Below are 19,635 nucleotides of genomic sequence, written 5' to 3'. Positions count from 1 at the left end.
AGAGCTTTAGACAAAATAAGTGAATCCCAGAGAGAACCTGGTTGTTGCCACAGACCACAGAAAATGTTGACGTAGTGTCCACACGCTGAGGCAACTATAACGATGACATCATAGCGGCACACCATCCGACAAGTCTGACTGGTATGAGCTGAAGCTGGTGATGTAAAGTAGTTGCGGAGGAATGAACTCTGTGGGTTCATCAATAACCTGTGGAGGAAAATTCAAATCACAGCTACATCTTACTCATGCAAAGCAACAAACTACAGAGGTACCGCTACATAAGAATTTAAGTCGTTCCAGGACCTTGTTTGTAAGTCAAAATGGTTGTATGTCGAGCAAGATTTTCCCATAAGAATACATTAATAAGTCTATAAATTCCTCCGACAGCCCAAAAACCTCCACTAAATCCTTAATGAATACTGCTGGTACCATTACAAATGGCAATTTCACATAGCAAAACAAATTATTAACCCTTAAATACCTGCAGCATGAAGCAATTATCAGAGAATCCCAAAATTTGAAAAATAAGGTCCTAATGAAACCTTTTTTCAAATTTGTAAAAAAAAGTCAAAATGAATATGTGTAATAAGCGCTCTATTATCTATAACCCCTGCTAAATTCTGTGTTTTTTTCTCATGGAACCTGCAGATGCATGTTTTGACTTGCATCTAGGGATCATGTTTTTTTGCTCCCGAGCCGATCCCGATCGTTTTAGTTAGTAATTATTTCTACAAAATGGATAGGCGACAAGACTTTTTTCAGGGACTGTATGACAGACGTCATGAAGTGTCATCCGGCAAATTATGTCACTAACTCTATGTCCAGCTCAAATCGTTTACATCCATTCAAAAGTGAGATAATTTGCCAGATGGCACAAAATGACATGTTATAACCATTCATTAATGCTCATGGCGGTGTCATGTCATAGGTATGATTGTCTTTTTGACAGTCTTATGGCACCACTGTCAAATAAAGTGTTACCAAATAGCATAACTAGCAATTAATGAAACAACTGGAACAGTAACTGAAGACATAATAAGCACGGAACATGAATTACAGTGCCTTGCAAAAGTATTCGGCCCCCTTGAACCGTGCAACCTTTCGCCACATTTCAGGCTTCAAACATAAAGATATAAAATTTTAATTTTTTGTCAAGAATCAACAACAAGTGGGACACAATCGTGAAGTGGAACAAAACTTATTGGATAATTTAAACTTTTTTAACAAATAAAAAACTGAAAAGTGGGGCGTGCAATATTATTGCGTTAATACTTTGTAGCGCCACCTTTTGCTCCAATTACAGCTGCAAGTCGCTTGGGGTATGTTTCTATCAGTTTTGCACACCGAGAGACTGACATTCTTGCCCATTCTTCCTTGCAAAACAGCTCGAGCTCAGTGAGGTTGGATGGAGAGTGTTTGTGAACAGCAGTCTTCAGCTCTTTCCACAGAGTCTCCATTGGATTCAGGTCTGGACTTTGGCTTGGCCATTCTAACACCTGCATACGTTTATTTTTGAACCATTCCATTGTAGATTTGGCTTTATGTTTTGGATCATTGTCCTGTTGGAAGATAAATCTCCGTCCCAGTCTCAGGTCTTGTGCAGATACCAACAGGTTTTCTTCCAGAATGTTCCTGTATTTGGCTGCATCCATCTTCCCGTCAATTTTAACCATCTTCCCTGTCCCTGCTGAAGAAAAGTAGGCCCAAACCATGATGCTGCCACCACCATGTTTGACAGTGGGGATGGTGTGTTCAGGGTGATGAGCTGTGTTGCTTTTACGCCAAAAATATCGTTTTGCATTGTGGCCAAAAAGTTCAATTTTGGTTTCATCTGACCAGAGCACCTTCTTCCACATGTTTGGTGTGTCTCCCAGGTGGCTTGTGGCAAACTTTAAACGAGACTTTTTATGGATATCTTTGAGAAATGGCTTTCTTCTTGCCACTCTTCCATAAAGGCCAGATTTGTGCAGTGTACGACTGATTGTTGTCCTATGGACAGACTCTCCCACCTCAGCTGTAGATCTCTGCAGTTCATCCAGAGTGATCATGGGCCTCTTGGCTGCATCTCTGATCAGTTTTCTCCTTGTTTGAGAAGAAAGTTTGGAAGGACGGCCGGGTCTTGGTAGATTTGCAGTGGTCTGATGCTCCTTCCATTTCAATATGATGGCTTGCACAGTGCTCCTTGAGATGTTTAAAGCTTGGGAAATCTTTTTGTATCCAAATCCGGCTTTAAACTTCTCCACAACAGTATCTCGGACCTGCCTGGTGTGTTCCTTGGTTTTCATAATGTTCTCTGCACTTTAAACAGAACCCTGAGACTATCACAGAGCAGGTGCATTTATACGGAGACTTGATTACACACAGGTGGATTCTATTTATCATTATCGGTCATTTAGGACAACATTGGATCATTCAGAGATCCTCACTGAACTTCTGGAGTGAGTTTGCTGCACTGAAAGTAAAGGGGCCGAATAATATTGCACGCCCCACTTTTTCAGTTTTTTATTTGTTAAAAAAGTTTAAATTATCCAATAAATGTTGTTCCACTTCACGATTGTGTCCCACTTGTTGTTGATTCTTGACAAAAAAATTAAATTTCATATCTCTTTGTTTGAAGCCTGAAATGTGGCGAAAGGTTGCAAGATTCAAGGGGGCCGAATACTTTTGCAAGGCACTGTATGATTGTTATTTACATATGTAGCACTGCAACGCATGCTAGGAAGTAGGGTTGTTTCGATCATGTTTTTTTGCTCCCGATCGTTTTAGTTTGAGTATCTGCCGATCCCGATATTTCCCGATCTGATTGCTTTTTTTTTTGCTCCCGAGTCAATTCCAGTCATTCCCGATAATATTTCCCGATCATATACATTTTGGCAATGCATTAAGAAAAAAATTAATAAAACTCGGACGAATATATACATTCAACATACAGTACATATGTACTGTATTTGTTTATTATGACAATAAATCTTCAAGATGGCATTTACATTATTAACATTCTTTCTGTGAGAGGGATCCATGGATAGAAAGACTTGTAATTCTTAAAGGATAAATGTGACTTTGTATATTGTGACTAAATATTGGCATCTAGTGTATATGTTGAGCTTTCAGTAAATGACACTGTAGCCATTTAACTGTTCTGCCCAAATGCATGATGGGAAGTGCAACCATGACCGTGCGTAGTGGCACCAATTGATATATCTTCTCTTCGTTGGGAAGTAACATAGGGTGTTAAGGAAAAAATCAACCACTCGTTCTTCCCCACATTGCTTCCCACGATATTTCTAATTGTTGAGAGAGGGATTTTAAGGCTTTAGCCAATTAAAAAGAGGCGCCAAAGACTGCCAAAATTCTCTCTACTCATTTTACGCAGCCTGTTAGCTCTATATATAGGTAAAACGGCGCCATTATAGATTGAACGCGACAATGCGTGAGTGGGTCGTGCAGCGCATGCGTTAATTGCATTAAATATTTTAACGTGATTAATTTTTAAAAAGTTAATTACTGCCGTTTACGCGATAAATTTGATAGCCCTACTTTAAGCCAAAACTAAAGACTCTGGATGAATGTAAGACATTTTGTATGTAACGTTAAATACAATTAGAAAACGATTTAATTAAAAAAAAAATATATATATATATATTAAAAAAAAGGCATGTCCGATATTTTTTTTGCCGATTCCGATACTTTGAAAATGACGTGATCGGACATCTTTACTAGGAAGCATGTTAGACGACAACTGTTGACAGCAGGTCCGGTGCAGCTTATCCATGAACAAATGCCGTTTTCGTGTCAAATTTGGTGGGTTGCGGCTTATAGTTCGAAAATCACGGTATATGATTTTTTTAAACTAGCAGGTCAGCAGATGTTCCAGATGCTTTTACTTACTTCATCAAACTTGCTCTCGCTGTAGACGTCATCCTTGTCAAGAAATGTCAGCATGATCCAGTCACAAATAATGGTACACTAAAGATAGGAATCAGTTCAGAGGGGAAATGTTTCAGAAAATAAACTGGATAAAATAGGGAAGATGGCATAACTCACAATTCCAACTGAAGTCAATGCAGTCACTGTGCTGATGATGGTTGGGATCGGGCTAAATTTACCTGCCTGTGAAAAGAATTAACATTGTAACATTATTTTGTTACTGCAGTAACTCAAAAATAACTGTTTACCGTAATTTTTGGACTATAAGCCGCTATTTTTTTCCTCCATTTTAAGTCCTGTGGTTTATAGTCCAGTGCGGCTTATTTGTTGATTTATTTGGGTTAATAGGTAACACTTTATTTGACAGCGGCGTCATAACACTGTCATAAGACAGTCATAATTATTACATGACAATATGGGCATTACTGAATGCCTGTGTCATTAAATGTAATCCGGCAAATTATGTCACAAACTCCATTTATATCCAGTTTGGATCTTTTACATCCATTCAAAGTGAGATAATTTGCTGGATAACACTAAATTACATGTTATAAGTATTCAGTGTCATGTCATAATTATGATTGTCTAATGACAGTCAAAAGGCGACACTGTCAAATAAAGAGTTACCAAATATCATAACTAGCAATGAATGAAACAACTGGAACAGTAAATGAAGAAATAATTAGCAAAGAACATGAATTTTGATTGTTATTTACATCTGTGGTGCTGCAGTGCATGCTAGGGGGCATGTTGGACAACAACAGTGTTGACAGCAGGTGGCAGCAGAGGTTGACTGTCTTCCCCAAAGGAGCAGTGATGGCCAAATGAAGCTTCATGAACCATGAATCAATACACGGTGGTTCATTTGGTCTTACGACAGTCGTATGATGCCACTGTCAAATAAAGTCTTACCAGTTAATATCTTTTGGTGAAAGTATCCCATAATACAGTGAGGACAGCTGCGGCTTACAGTCCAATGCGGCTTATCTATGAACAAATGATGTTTTCGTGCCAAATTTGGTGGGTAGCGGCTTATAGTCAGGTGCGCCTAATAGTGCAAAAATTACGGTATTTTGGCTGAGCCTCTGCTTACTTGTCCATGAACGATGACATCCAAACGTATACCATAGGCCTTGATGAGTGTCCTAGACTCTACCCCGTCCTTTTGGTAGTATTTGGAGAATCTAGTCATGAACATTGTTGCGATTAAAATTGACAATAAACTCACTTAAGGGTTAAATTCTGTGAAATTCACCTGCAATAATAACCAGAATTGGCTTGATCTTTTCTGACATCCAGACGCCTAAAAGAATATTTGGGTTTACAGCGGGAAAGATCCAGGTCCAAGTCACAGTCCCAATGAATGAACACACCAATCACCCCTCCCTGAAAAGTCAGTTTTCATTAAATAGTGTGATGTTTTGTAACACTGCTTAGTGTTTATTTGTGTTCGGATCAAAAGGCAAATATTTACAATAGGGTAAATAAGTATTTAGTCAACCACTAATTGTTGCCCCACTTGAAAATATTAGAAAGGCCTGTAATTGTCAACATGGGTAAACCTCAACCATGAGAGACAGAATGTGGGGACAAAAAAGAAACAAGAAAATCACATTGTTTGATTTTTAAAGAATTTATTTGCAAATCATGGTGGAAAATAAGTATTTGGTCAATACCAAAAGTTGATCTCAATACTTTGTTATGTACCCTTTGTTGGCAATAACGGAGGCCAAATGTTTTTTGTAACTCTTCACAAGCTTTCCACACGCTGTTGCTGGTATTTTGGCCCATTCCTCCGTGCAGATCTTCTCAAGAGCAGTGATGTTTTGGGGCTGTCGTTGGGCAACACGGACTTTCAACTCCCTCCGCAGATTTTCTATGGGGTTGAGATCTGGAGACTGGCTGGGCCACTCCAGGACCTTGAAATGCTTCTTACGAAGCCACTCCTTTGTTGCCCTGGCTGTGTGTTTGGGATCATTGTCATGCTGAAAGACCCAGCCACGTCTCATCTTCAATGCCCTTGCTGATGGAAGGAGATTTTCACTCAAAATCTCTCCATACATGGCTCCATTCATTCTTTCCTTTTAGGGCTGCGGCTATCGATTATTTTAGTAGTCGATTAGTCAGAACAATGGCTAACTTACATAGCAAAAGTCAGCTAGCTTAAATGCTATAAAACGTTAACTTTTTTAAAATTGTTATTATTTTTTACAATGTTCTAAACAAATGGTTCGGACATTTATTCCCACAAAAAAAAAAAAACAGCTAAATATACCTATAAACTAAATTACGAATGCATTAAAAAAAACATTAGCTCATACAAAAACTTGGCTTATGTTGGTCTTAACATGGAACAGCTGGATTCAGCCATGTGAAATGAGGCAGACTAGAGGGTAGTCTATCCACCCAAATCAATAAAACTAAAGGCAAACACTTTTAAAAAAAAACCATTACAGTGGCACTTTAATTCAACGAATACTCGAAGGAGCAAAATTTAATTCAAATCTTTTTTTCTAATCGAATACTCGAGTTAATCGATTAATTGTTGCAGCACTATTTCCTTTACACAGATCAGTTGTCCTGGTCCCTTTGCAGAAAAACAGCCCCAAAGCATGATGTTTCCACCCCCATGCTTCACAGTGGGTATGGTGTTCTGCGGATGCAATTCAGTATTCTTTCTTTTCCAAACACGAGAACCTGTTTTTCTACCAAAAAGTTCAATTTTGGTTTGAATGAATGAATGAAATGTTTATTCTCACCATCATCGGTATCATTGACAGTTGAAAATGTGATATGATTAGCCCGAAGAAAGAAAGAACCAAAGAAAGACAAGGGCAGACGGGAGAAGCATATGCTTATCAAGACCCGTCCCCCTGCAGCCAAGGGCGCACAATCAAACATGGTAGAGTTGCATACATCAAATTACATGAGCTTTTCTTTTTTGTTTTTTTCCACATGAATTTTCTTCCCAAAAGTTATTGATTGCCATAGCACTTCAGCAATGTTGTCGATTAGTGTGAGTTCATTGATTAGGGTGATTGTCAGATTCGTGTAGGGAGGGATAGCCTCCCTACACAAGGGATAGGGAGGTTTCATCTGACCATAACACATTCTCCCAGTCCTCTTCTGGATCATCCAAATGCTCTCTAGCGAAAAGCAGACGGGCCTGGACGTGTCCTGGCTTCAGCAGGGGGACACGTCTGGCAGTGCAGGATTTGAGTCCCTGGCGGCGCATTGTGTTACTGATAGTAGCCTTTGCTACTGTGGTCCCAGCTCTCTGTAGGTCATTCACTCGGTCCCTCCGTGTGGTTCTGGGATTTTTGCTCACCGTTCTTGTTATCATTTTGACGCCTGGGGGTGAGAGCTTGCATGGAGCCAGAGGCGTAGCGTCCATTAGGCAAACCAGGCAATTGCCTAGGGCCCCCAGCCTGCAGGGGCCAACAGATTTAGCACGCGCAGCTTAACTGCACAGTTGCAGCGTCAAGCATAGAGGGTGTTTCATTCCATGGAATCATTTGGCAGATTTTTCTAACGATTCTATTATCAATCCCAATCAGCGCTAACCATGTCACATAGATTATACATGTTTAAGAAAGTCCAATCAGCTATTCATACCACGATTGCTTAAAGAGTGACTCAGCAAGTACTCTCTGGAAAGGCTTTGCCGAGTTGTTCTCCATTGATTTTCACAGGCCACCTCGATAATCATGTGACTACTTAAAGAAATGATGATTTTTCCCAAAAAGTCTATTAATGGGTCTATCGTCGAATACTCTATAAGAAAAATATAACATATATGCATCTAATATAATCCTAAACAATTTTATTGACAAATTCTATACTCATTTCGGTCGGTAGTCCACCAAGCAGTGGTTTTTACAGAATAATTTGAATTTTGTGGTTTGTAGGGCCAATCTGACTACTGATTTCACACAAAGGTACATACCTCCGCATCTGATGGTGGTAATTTTGTGTTGCTACTCTTTCTTCTATTGCTCCAAGTCCAACTGTCCCCCTTATTTGCAAACGCTCGAAGGGCCCCATGTTGCTTGTTGTCTGGGGCTCCTGGGGACCCTTGCTACACCTCTGCATGGAGCCCCAGATCGAGGGAGATTATCAGTGGTCTTTTATGTCTTCCATTTTCTAATAATTGCTCCCACAGTTGATTTCTTTACACCAAGCGTTTTACCTATTGCAGATTCAGTCTTCCCAGCCTGGTGCAGGTCAACAATTTTGTCTCTGGTGTCCTTCGACAGCTCTTTGGTCTTGGCCATAGTGGAGTTTGGAGTGTGACTGACTGAGATTGTGGACAGGTGTCTTTTATACCGATAGTGAGTTAAAACAGGTGCCATTAATACAGGTAACGAGTGGAGCCTCGTTAGACCTCGTTCGAAGAAGTTAGACTTCTTTGACAGCCAGAAATCTTGCTTGTTTGTTTGTTGTTCCGATCATGTTTTTTTGCTCCCGATCCGACCCCAATCGTTTTAGTTTGAGTATCTGCCGATCCCGATATTTCCCGATCTGATGGTTTTTTTTTTGCTCCCGATTCGATTCCAATGATTCCCGATAATTTTTCCCGATCATATACATTTTGGTAATGCATTAAGAAAAAAATGAATAAAACTCGGATGAATATAATACATTCAACGTACAGTACATAAGTACTGTATTTGTTTATTATGATGACAAATCCTCAAGATGGCATTTACATTATGAACATTCTTTCTGTGAGAGGGATCCACGGATAGGAAGACTTGTAATTCTTAAAGGATAAATGTGACTTTGTATATTGTGACTAAATATTGCCATCTAGTGTATTTGTTGAGCTTTCAGTAAATGATACTGTAACCATTTAACTTCTGCCCAAATGCATGATGGGAAGTGCAACCATGACTGTGCATCGTGGTACCAATTGATATATCTTCTCTGCGTTGAGAAGTAACGTAGGGTGTTAAGAATAAGATCAACTACTACCTTTCTTCCCCACATTGCTTCCCACGATATGTCTAATCTTTGTGAGAGGGATTGTAATGTTTTAGCTAATTAAAGAAAGGCTTCAGAGGCTGCCAAAATTCTCTCTACTCATTTTACGTTGTCTTTTAGCTCTATGTATACGTAAAACGGTACCATATAGATTGAACGCGACAATGCGTGACTGCATAGTACAGCGCATGCATTAATTGCGTTAAATATTTTAATGTTATTACCGCCATTAACGTGATAAATTTGATAGCCCTACTTTAAGCCAAAACTAGACTCTGGATGACTGTAAGACTTTTTGTCTGTAACGTTAAATACAATTAGAAAACAATATAATTATAAAAATATATATATACTAAAAAAAAGGCATGTCCGATATTCTTTTACCGATTCCGATACTTTGAAAATGACTTTTCTCTTCTCGCCCCAAGTCCTGACTTTGCGCGCCCCTATCGGATCCCACGCCTGCCTTCCTTCCGAGCTTCCACACCCCGCGTCGGCTCAGCTACACCGAGCAGAACAACTTACGCCCGCCACGTTATTATTTGTGCTCGCCAATAAAATATTATTCGCCACAACCCCTGCTTGTCTGCATTTGGATCCCCTCTCGTCGCACACCCGAACACTGTTTTTTCCCACATTCTGTCTCTCATGGTTGAGGTTTACCCATGTTGACAATTACAGGCCTCTCTTATCTTTTCAAGAAGGAGAACTTGCACAATTGGTGGTTGACTAAATACTTATGTGCCGCACTGTATTCTATCAAGCTTATAATGTACAGTTGTGGTCAAAAGTTTACATACACGTGTAAAGAACATAATGTCATGGCTCTCTTGAGTTTCCAGTTATTTCTACAACTCTGATTTTTCTCTGATAGACTGATTGGAACAGATACTTCTTTGTCACAAAAAACATTCATGAAGTTTGGTTCTTTTATGACTTTATTATGGGTGAACAGAAAAAAGTGATCAAATCTGCTGGGTCAAAAATATACATACAGCAGCGCTAATATTTGGTAACGTGTCCCTCGGCCATTTTGACTTCAATTAGGCGCTTTTGGTAGCCATCCACAAGCTTCTGGTTGAATCTTTGACCACTCCTCTTGACAGAATTGGTGCAGTTCAGTTAAATTTGATGGCTTTCTGACATGGACTTGTTTCTTCAGCATTGTCCACAACTTCTCAATGGGGTTTAAGTCAGGACTTTGGGAAGGCCATTCGAAAACCTTAATTCTAGCCTGATTTAGCCGTTCCATTACTACTTTGGATGTGTGTTTGGGGTCATTGTCCTGTTGGAACACCCATCTGCGCCCAAGACCCAATCTTCGGGCTGATGACGTTAGGTTATCTTGACGAATTTGAAGGTAATCCTCCTTCTTCATTATCCCATTTACTCTCTGTAAAGCACCAGTTCCATTGGCAGCAAAAACAGCCCCACAGCATAATACTACCACCACCGTGTTTGACGGTAGGCATGGTGTACTTGGGGTTAAAGGCCTCACCTTTTCTCCTCCAAACATATTGCTGGGCATTGTGGCCAAACAGCTCGATTTTTGTTTCGTCTGACCACAGAACCTTCCTCCAGAAGGTCTTATCTTTGTCCATGTGATCAGCAGCAAACTTCAGTCGAGCCTTAAGGTGCCGCTTTTGGAGCAAGGCACGGCAGCCTCTCAGTCCATGTAGATGCAAAACACGCTTGATTGTGGACACTGACACCTGTGTTCCAGCAGCTTCTAATTCTTGGCAGATCTGCTTTTTGGTGATTCTCGGTTGAATCTTCACCCTCCAGACCAATTTTCTCTCAGCAGCAGGTGATAGCTTGCCTTTTCTTCCTGATCGTGGCAGTGACAAAACAGTGCCATGCACTTTATACTTACAAACAATTGTTTGCACTGTTGCTCTTGGGACCTGCAGCTGCTTAGAAATGGCTCCAAGTGACTTTCCTGACTTGTTCAAGTCAATGATTCGCTTTTTCAGATCCATGTATATATATTTTTTCACCCAGCAAATTTGATCACTTTTTCTGTTAACCCATCATAAAGTCATAAAAGAACCAAACTTCATGAATGTTTTTTGTGACAAAGAAGTATCTGTTCCAATCACTCTATCGGAGAAAAATCTGAGTTGTAGAAATAACTGGAAACTCAAGAGAGCCATGACATTATGTTCTTCACAAGTGTATGTAAACTTTTGACCACAACTGTATTTGGCCATGTATTGGTTCAAACAAAAATGATGTCATGTCTGTAAAATACAAATATCCTTTTTGCTTCTTTATGATTCAAGATTATAAATAAGGTATGAATAACACATAGTACTAACCGTCCTGCAGAGCTCAGTAAAGTTCTCCCGGGCTTGATGTGCAATGTAGCCCAGTCGGAAGTTTGGACAGTAGGGTTCCTTCTCCTCATCGTACAGGCATTTGTTCAGGTATTTGTGCATGTTACGTCTGTTTGATGCATCCTTGATATTACCCCTGCAAGACAAGACCAAGCAAAAGTTGAGACTTTATTTTACATGTGTGTGAGTAAAGGGAAATGTACAGTACCTCAGTGCTCCAAACTTTGGGAAATATATGGAGTTTCTGATGAATAAAGTGAAATTGATGGCCTCCACCAATGATGGCTCTCTAAAAAACATTAGACAGTGGTTCATTTTCACTCCAAAACAACATATTATGACACACTTTTAGTTTTTTTTTCCCATATAGGTTCTGTTTACTGCCGCACAGCTTCCAAACTTGATTACTGTACTCAACTATTAGTTTTTTTGTTTGTTTTTGTTTTAAACCTTCTTTCTTTGCCTATTATTGGACACGGAGAGTCAGAGGGAAACTACAGGAAAAATTAAAAATGGGTACTTTGTAAAGGGTTTACAATCTTGAAGGGTAAAAATCAGTCGTGGAATGTAACAAAGTCAAAATACTTTGTTACTTAAGTATATTTTTGTGTAGCTATACTTTACTTGAGCACAAATATGAAGAGTAAAGGGAATAGTATCCACCCCATATTTACTGTTTGCATTACTCTAATATACCTATTATAAAATAAATAGCATTCATATCACATTTTAAGAAAAACAAAGCAGAATACATTTGATATTATGGACAAGGAATGATGGAAATTGCAGCGCCAAGACAAGGCAGATAAGGGCATAACAGATACAGGATGCCTTCTGGCCAGGGAAGCCCAACGCGCGTCATGCAGCTGACCAGGGCCGGCCCAGCCTATACACAGACTATGCAGCTGCTTAGGGCCCCTGACCACTAGGGGGCCCCCAATCTGGCAATTGTTTTATTTTTATTCTATTTTTTTTACTACAGTTTGCTTTATTTGACTTTTATGAGTTTTGATACTTGATAACAAGCTTAAAAAAATAAAAATTCTTCCTTAACTTCTCTCTCTCCACTTTTAGAAAAAGGTTTGGCGCTATCTACTGTAACTACTGACAATCATTTGGGGTGAGAAGTTTGAAGTATGCAGTGCAACAAAATCTGATTAATATACAAAATATGGACATATGGGTTGGATTGCATGTATGGGTTTCACAGTACACTGTGACGAAATGGTGGGCCAAAAACATGTGCCCCTTTGCATTATTTTGCTTAGGGCCCCCAAATGGCCTGCAGCTGACTGAGCGAGATTGACGCTGACAAGCAGGTGATGGGCAAGCCATATACAAGTCCACTTCTGCACCACCAAATCCCGTAATCAGCTCTTTTGGACAGTCCAGAACAAATGGCGGGACATCCTGTTTTGCCTGGGCTGAGAATTTGAACATACAGCGCTGAGGCAGACAAAATCTCCAACTTTGGTTGCCTTGGCAACAGTGAGGCACTGACTCATCGGGGCAACCTGCAACGGAAAATTACCCTAAACAGCAACCAAACACACCCTTCTCCTAGACAGACCCGGCGGCATGGGCGGGCATTAGGGGGCAGGGCCCGCCCTGAGAGACTGCTGTGCCCGCCCTAGCTCGATTAGACTGTACTTTGTAATTTTTGGAATCTTCCACAAATCACACTGTCATTAGACACACAGACACACGGAGAGGACGAACCCTCTATTCATCCTATCATGATCTGTCGTCATTCAATTCAACCAATCTGAGCTGCGAACGAAGGCAATTTCTAGCCAATCACAGATAAGGGGGGTGGGCCGAGTCGCCGGCCATTGGATGCTCATGTTCATCAGTGCATATGTTATGTTTACCCTGAAGCAATTTAGTTGAATAAATGCACACAGAACTGCACCATTATTTTTCTCATACCTGTCAAGTTGCATGCAAAGCATGATGCTACCACCCCCATGCTTCACAGTAGGGATGGTGTTCTTGGAATGGTACTCATCATTCTTCTTCCTCCAAACACGATTAGTGGACTAAGACCAAAAAGTTCCATTTTGATCTTATATGACCATTTAAGATTTAGATTTAAGATTGATATTTTTTTAATTTAATTAAATATTTAGTTCTGGATTTGAATATTCAGGTCAAATACTTATTATTTATATTTATATATAAATATTTAAGTTGCTAAAGAATGTTGTGAATGTGCAAAAAAAAATAAAATAAATAAAAGTGACGCTATAATTTTTAAAACACATTTTAAACACTGTGTAGCGCTAAATGTGAGAAAATGATTTAGTAAATTTCAGCAAACGGCGCCCCATAGGGGAATTGTAGCAAAACTTTCGAAAGTAGTCATAAAGCTAGAAAGCAACCACAATGTATCCTGTTGCCTCCCCCACCCCTGCCTCCTTTAATTGTTTATTATTGGTTATGTTGTTAAACAATATATACAATATTTCAAAGAAAAGAACAACAATAAAAAGGCAAGACCTGTCCAACTCAAAAGAAAAAAAATGAGAAACAAGATCACCTTTAATGACGATGAATGCATGTGGAAAAAAAAAAGTCATACCTCTTGACTGCATAATCTTCGATGGGACACCAGGTTTGGATCTCACAGGTTTTGAAGGTGTGGTTGTAGTATTGAATACATCTGCCAGTCCTCCTGCCTGTCAAACAAATTGATACGCAGAGTAACTAATAATGAATAACTTTAGGATTATTGCTTCGAAGTCGAAATCAGACCATTGCCATTGAAGTCAACCTCTCCTTTGATGCAGTCTGAGTCGCTTGTGCAGTTGGCATTTGTGACGCCAAAGTACTACACACAAATAAGAATGACAATCAATGAATATTTACTTCAAGTGATAGTGACTGTATACTTACAGTGGTATGGAAAAGTATCTAAACCTTTTGGAATTTCTCACATTTCTGCATAAAATCCCCATCAAATGTGATGATCACACAGATGTAAAAACCTAACTAAAACCACCCATACATTTATATGTTTTCATATTTTAATAAGGATAGCATGCAAACAATGACAGAAGGCGAAAAATAAGTCAGTGAACCCTCTGCCTACGGAGACTTAAAGAGCAACTGAAACCAAACAATTTGTCAGTTGTGTGCCCAATCACTGATGAGTGGTTAAAAGCTGCCCTGCCCACTATAAAACACACACCTGGTAAAAATTGTTTTGATGAGAAGCATTGTCTTATGTGCATCATGGCTAGGTCAAAAGCACTCTCTGAAGACCTGCCATCAAGGATTGTTGATTTGTACAAAGCTGAGAAATGATACAAAACCATCTCTAAAAGTCTGTATGTTCATCAATTGACAGTCAGAGAAGTTGTCTACAAATAGAGAGAGTTTGGCACTGTTTCTTCTCTCCTAAGGAGTTCAGCGCAGAATACTCAGAGAGGTAAAAAAGAACCCTAGAGTGTCTGCTAAAGACTTACAGAAATCATTGGCACAGTCCAATATCTCTGTGTACACATCAATTATATGTAAAACTATGGCCAAGAATGGTGTTCATGGGAGGACTCAACGGAGGAAGCCGCTGCTGTCTAAAAAAACCCATTGTTGCTCGTTTAATGTTCGCAAAAGGCACTTGGACGCTACACAGAAGTTTTGGCAAAATATTTTGTGGACTAATGAAATCAAAGTTGAATTGTTTGGGAGTAACACACAACGTAATGTGTGGAGGAAAAATGGAACAGCATACCAACATCAACACCTTATCCCCACCGTGAAGCATGGTGGATGGAGCATCATGATTTAGGGCTGTTTTGCTGCCTCAGGGCCTGGACAACTTGCAATCATTCATGGAAGAATGAATTCAAAAGTTTTGCAGGAAAACCTGAGGTCGTCTGTCAGACAGTTGAAGCTACAAAGAGGATGGATGCTGCAACAAGACAATGATCCAAAACACAGAAGTAAATAAACTTCAGAATGGTTTCAGAAGAACAAAATACACTTTCTGGAGTGGCCAAGTCCAGACTTGAACCCCGTTGAGATGCTGTGACATGACCTAAAGACAGCGATTCATGCCAGACATCCCAGGAATCTGGCTGAAATTCAGCAGTTTTGTAGAGAAGAATGGGCTGAGTTTAGTCCTGATCAATGAGCCAGACTGATCTGCGCATCAGGAAGCGTGTGGTTAAAGTTATTTCTGCCAAAGGGGGGGGGGCACAAAATATTATATGTGATGGTTCACTTACTTATTTTTCCCCCTTCTGTCATTGTTTTTGTTGGGTCTAAAATGCCTTCTTCAATTTAGCTGTTGACCCAGAGCGAGGTGACAAAGGCAGGACACAAGGAGGCAGGAGTCAGAGAGTAGACTTTGACCAAGCTGCAGTTTGGGGAGAGGTCTGAGATCGGGGAACGTGACTAAGAGCGTCTCATCGAAGTCTCTCTCAGAGCTCCCCGCGCTGCTGACTTTTATTGAGGGTTTGTTGCTGGGCAGAATATAGTTACAACACTGTTGTCCAACGTGGCAGTTTTGATCGGGCAAGTTCCTTATTCTAGTCATTGATTAAATTAACAGTCACACTCATTGATTAAATTAACAGTCACACTCTTGAGCGAGCAAGATAACTTTGTTTTGAACATACATTTGCACTCGAAGTAGCTTGGGGGAAAAGTACTGACACCTTGTGTGAATAATCAACATGTGTGTGTATCTATTTATCAGCAGAATGTCAGCAATTGCCAGTAATAAAAATGTAAGCATATGATTATGGGCTAAAACTGTATTCTTCATAATAGCTTGGGAGAGCGCGTATAATAGCTGTGGGAGAGCAAACTTGTATAACCTGCAGCGTATAATGGTCATACAATCAAGCATATCTTACAGTTTGCATACTATCATCAATTACAGTTGTGGTCAAAAGTTTACATACACATGTGAAGAACATAATGTCATGGCTCTCTTGAGTTTCCAGTTATTTCTACAACTCAGATTTTTCTCTGATAGAGTGATTGGAACAGATACTTCTTTGTCACAAAAAACATTCATGAAGTTTGGTTCTTTTATGACTTTATTATGGGTGAACAGAAAAAAGTGATCAAATCTGCTGGGTCAAAAATATACATACAGCAGCGCTAATATTTGGTAACGTGTCCCTCGGCCATTTTGACTTCAATTAGGCGCTTTTGGTAGCCATCCACAAGCTTCTGGCAAGCTTCTGGTTGAATCTTTGACCACTCCTCTTGACAGAATTGGTGCAGTTCAGTTAAGTTTGATGGCTTTCTGACATGGACTTGTTTCTTCAGCATTGTCCACAAGTTCAAGTCAGGACTTTGGGAAGGCCATTCGAAAACCTTAATTCAAGCCTGATTTAGCCATTCCATTACCACTTTTGATGTGTGTTTGGGGTCATTGTCCTGTTGGAACACCCAACTGCGCCCAAGACCCAATCTTCGGGCTGATGACGTTAGGTTATCTTGAAGAATTTGAAGGTAATCCTCCTTCTTCATTATCCCATTTACTCTCTGTAAAGCACCAGTTCCATTGGTAGCAAAACAGCCCCACAGCATAATACTACCACCACCGTGCTTGATGGTAGGCATGGTGTACTTGGGGTTAAAGGCCTCACCTTTTCTCCTCCAAACATATTGCTGGGCATTGTGGCCAAACAGCTCGATTTTTGTTTCGTCTGACCACAGAACTTTCCTCCAGAAGGTCTTATCTTTGTCCATGTGATCAGCAGCAAACTTCAGTCGAGCCTTAAGGTGCCGCTTTTGGAGCAAGGGCTTCCTTCTTGCACGGCAGCCTCTCAGTCCATGGAGATGCAAAAGACGCTTGACTGTGGACACTGACACCTGTGTTCCAGCAGCTTCTAATTCTTGGCAGATCTGCTTTTTGGTGATTCTCGGTTGAATCTTCACCCTCCTGACCAATTTTCTCTCAGCAGCAGGTGATAGCTTGCGTTTTCTTCCTGATCGTGGCGGTGACAAAACAGTGCCATGCACTTTATACTTACAAACAATTGTTTGCACTGTTGCTCTTGGGACCTGCAGCTGCTTTGAAATGGCTCCAAGTGACTTTCCTGACTTGTTCAAGTCAATGATTCGCTTTTTCAGATCCATGTATGTATATTTTTGACCAGCAGATTTGATCACTTTTTCTGTTAACCCATAATAAAGTCATAAAAGAACCAACTTCATGAATGTTTTTTGTGACAAAGAAGTATCTGTTCCAATCACTCTATCAGAGAAAAATCAGAGTTGTAGAAATAACTGGAAACTCAAGAGAGCCATGACATTATGTTCTTCACAAGTGTATGTAAGCTTTTGACCACAACAGTAAATATGAAAACCAATAAATGTTTGGGGTTTAGTTAAAGCAGAGACTATTTTTTCATCTGTGTGATTTTGACAAATATCAAATCACATTTCATGGGGATTTTATTCAGAAATTTGAGAAATTCCAAAAGGTTCAGATACTTTTTCATACCCCTGTAAGGTCATTCACCTCAGCACAGGTCCCTTGCTTCTGGCCGTCTGTGACTTCTCGTCTCAGTATTGCACTAATGACATCCCCACCCTGCGCGAGGCCACGGTAATTAAATAATCTTTACTTCCATTAAGTAGCAATGCAAAATTTGTGAGCTTTTTCACCTCAGAGGGTCGAACATATTCCACCGTGTCCAAGATTTCATCTCCACGGACTGCTGAGCCTTTCATGCGAGTGTAAACTGAGCTCTGAGGACGTGTTTCACTTTCTTGGTACGCCTTCTGACTGATAAAGACGTACCTTGAAGCGCACACACACAAAAAAAAAAAAAACACTGATGATGAGGATGCAAATCCAAAAATTGGTGCTGAAATGCATTCCCCTATGCCTAATAAATATTTGTATATACAATTTTTAAACTTACATCCAGACCATTTCCCAAAAATGAAATATATCAAAAAATTTAAATGTCAATAAGAAGATCTCTATAATTTACATTTTGACTTGTAGATGTTATTTAGCTAAATTCTCACTGTCACATGCATTTGAAAAATTACAAACATAGAAATATACAAAGACAAGCTTACCAGACAAAGTAGGTGATGACAATAAACTGAACTACCCTGTATATGACTCCAAGAGTCATATTTTTAACCACCATGATTTTGGGGGTTTCATAGTCCCAAAAACCAAGGAAATAGTCTTTTAAACATGAAGTGAATCCCATGGTTTTAAGGTATTTTTCCAGAATTTAGCTCACACCAACCAGCTTTAAATTTCCGTTAATATTCTCTTTGTTCTCATCCTCTCCGCCTGATTCTCGTGAGCATCTTAATGCATTACTGCACTTTCACTGACCAGAGCAGACAAGAGGGTGGGGTTGAGATTTGTGTTTTTTTTTTCCTGTAAACCACATGGGCTCCACATGTTTATGACAACTGATGAAATATGTTCAGACTGTTAGCTAGATTTTAACATCCATGAAAATTACGTGACCGATAATTCAGTTTTTCAGTTAGTCTTAGATCATATTATTCTTGTCTTTGTTATGCGAAAATATATATTTTTACAAGGGCTGTCAAAATTATCACGTTAATGGGCATTAATTATTTTTTTAAATTAATCATGTTAAAATATTTGACGCAATTAACGCACATGCTCCGCTCAAACAGATTAAAATGACAGCCATGTAATATCCGCTTGTTACTTGTTTTTGGTGTTTGGCGCCCTCTGCTGGCGCTTGGGTCCAAATGATTTTATGGGTTTAAGCACAATGAGTGAGCATGGTGTAATTATTGACATCAACAATGGCAAAAACATTAAGAGGGGTTTTAATATAACATTTCTTTAATTTCTACTAACATTTGTCTTTTAAGAACTACAAGTCTTTCTATCCATGGATCACTTTAAGATAATGTTAATAATGTTAATGCCATCTTGTTGATTGATTGTTATAATAAACAAATACAGTACTTATGTACCGTATGTTGAATGTATATATCCGATATAAAAAAAAATATATGTATATATACATGTATATATATATATATATATATAATGTATATATCCATCTTGTGTCTTATCTTTCCATTCCAACAATAATTTACAGAAAAAAAAATTAATCGTTTGACAGCCCTAATTTTTACAGTTACTCAATCAGCATTATCCAATTATAGATATAAACGATCGATATAGAAATAGACAATACTAAATATAAGTAGAAACTGCAATTCCTGGAGAAATTACTATGGGGCTTTGCTGTGAAGAGATACAGATCTTAGCCCCGCCTAAGTTGATTTAGGGACATTTCGGGGACAATATTTGGGGGCACAGTTTTTTTTGCCATTAGAAACGAATGGGAAATTTGGACGTCCATGGTCGTCAATGGCATCGACTTTCATATGTGTCAAAGGAATCCAAATT

At 39.4% G+C, this 19,635-nt stretch overlaps 1 protein-coding gene across 1 annotated transcript; it reads right to left on the bottom strand.

The window, feature by feature from the left end:
* Positions 1–80: 80 nt before the first annotated feature.
* Positions 81–18,439, bottom strand: LOC130913657 (P2X purinoceptor 2-like). The gene is made up of 12 exons (XM_057832434.1): positions 18,300–18,439; positions 17,877–18,012; positions 17,731–17,802; positions 14,001–14,076; positions 13,828–13,924; positions 11,455–11,535; positions 11,229–11,382; positions 5,183–5,313; positions 5,021–5,111; positions 4,045–4,110; positions 3,889–3,966; positions 81–207 (listed from the first exon to the last, which is right to left on the bottom strand). The coding sequence occupies exons 1-12, from the start codon at positions 18,437–18,439 to the stop codon at positions 109–111; spliced, it is 1,221 nt and encodes a 406-aa protein (XP_057688417.1). The 3' UTR covers positions 81–108.
* Between the last annotated feature and the right edge of the window lie 1,196 nt (positions 18,440–19,635).

This window comes from Corythoichthys intestinalis, chromosome 3, assembly GCF_030265065.1.
Source record: "Corythoichthys intestinalis isolate RoL2023-P3 chromosome 3, ASM3026506v1, whole genome shotgun sequence".
NCBI lineage: Eukaryota > Metazoa > Chordata > Actinopteri > Syngnathiformes > Syngnathidae > Corythoichthys > Corythoichthys intestinalis.
The sequence above is the reverse complement of the archived record's forward strand: the minus strand, read 5'-3'. Positions and strand labels throughout refer to the sequence as shown.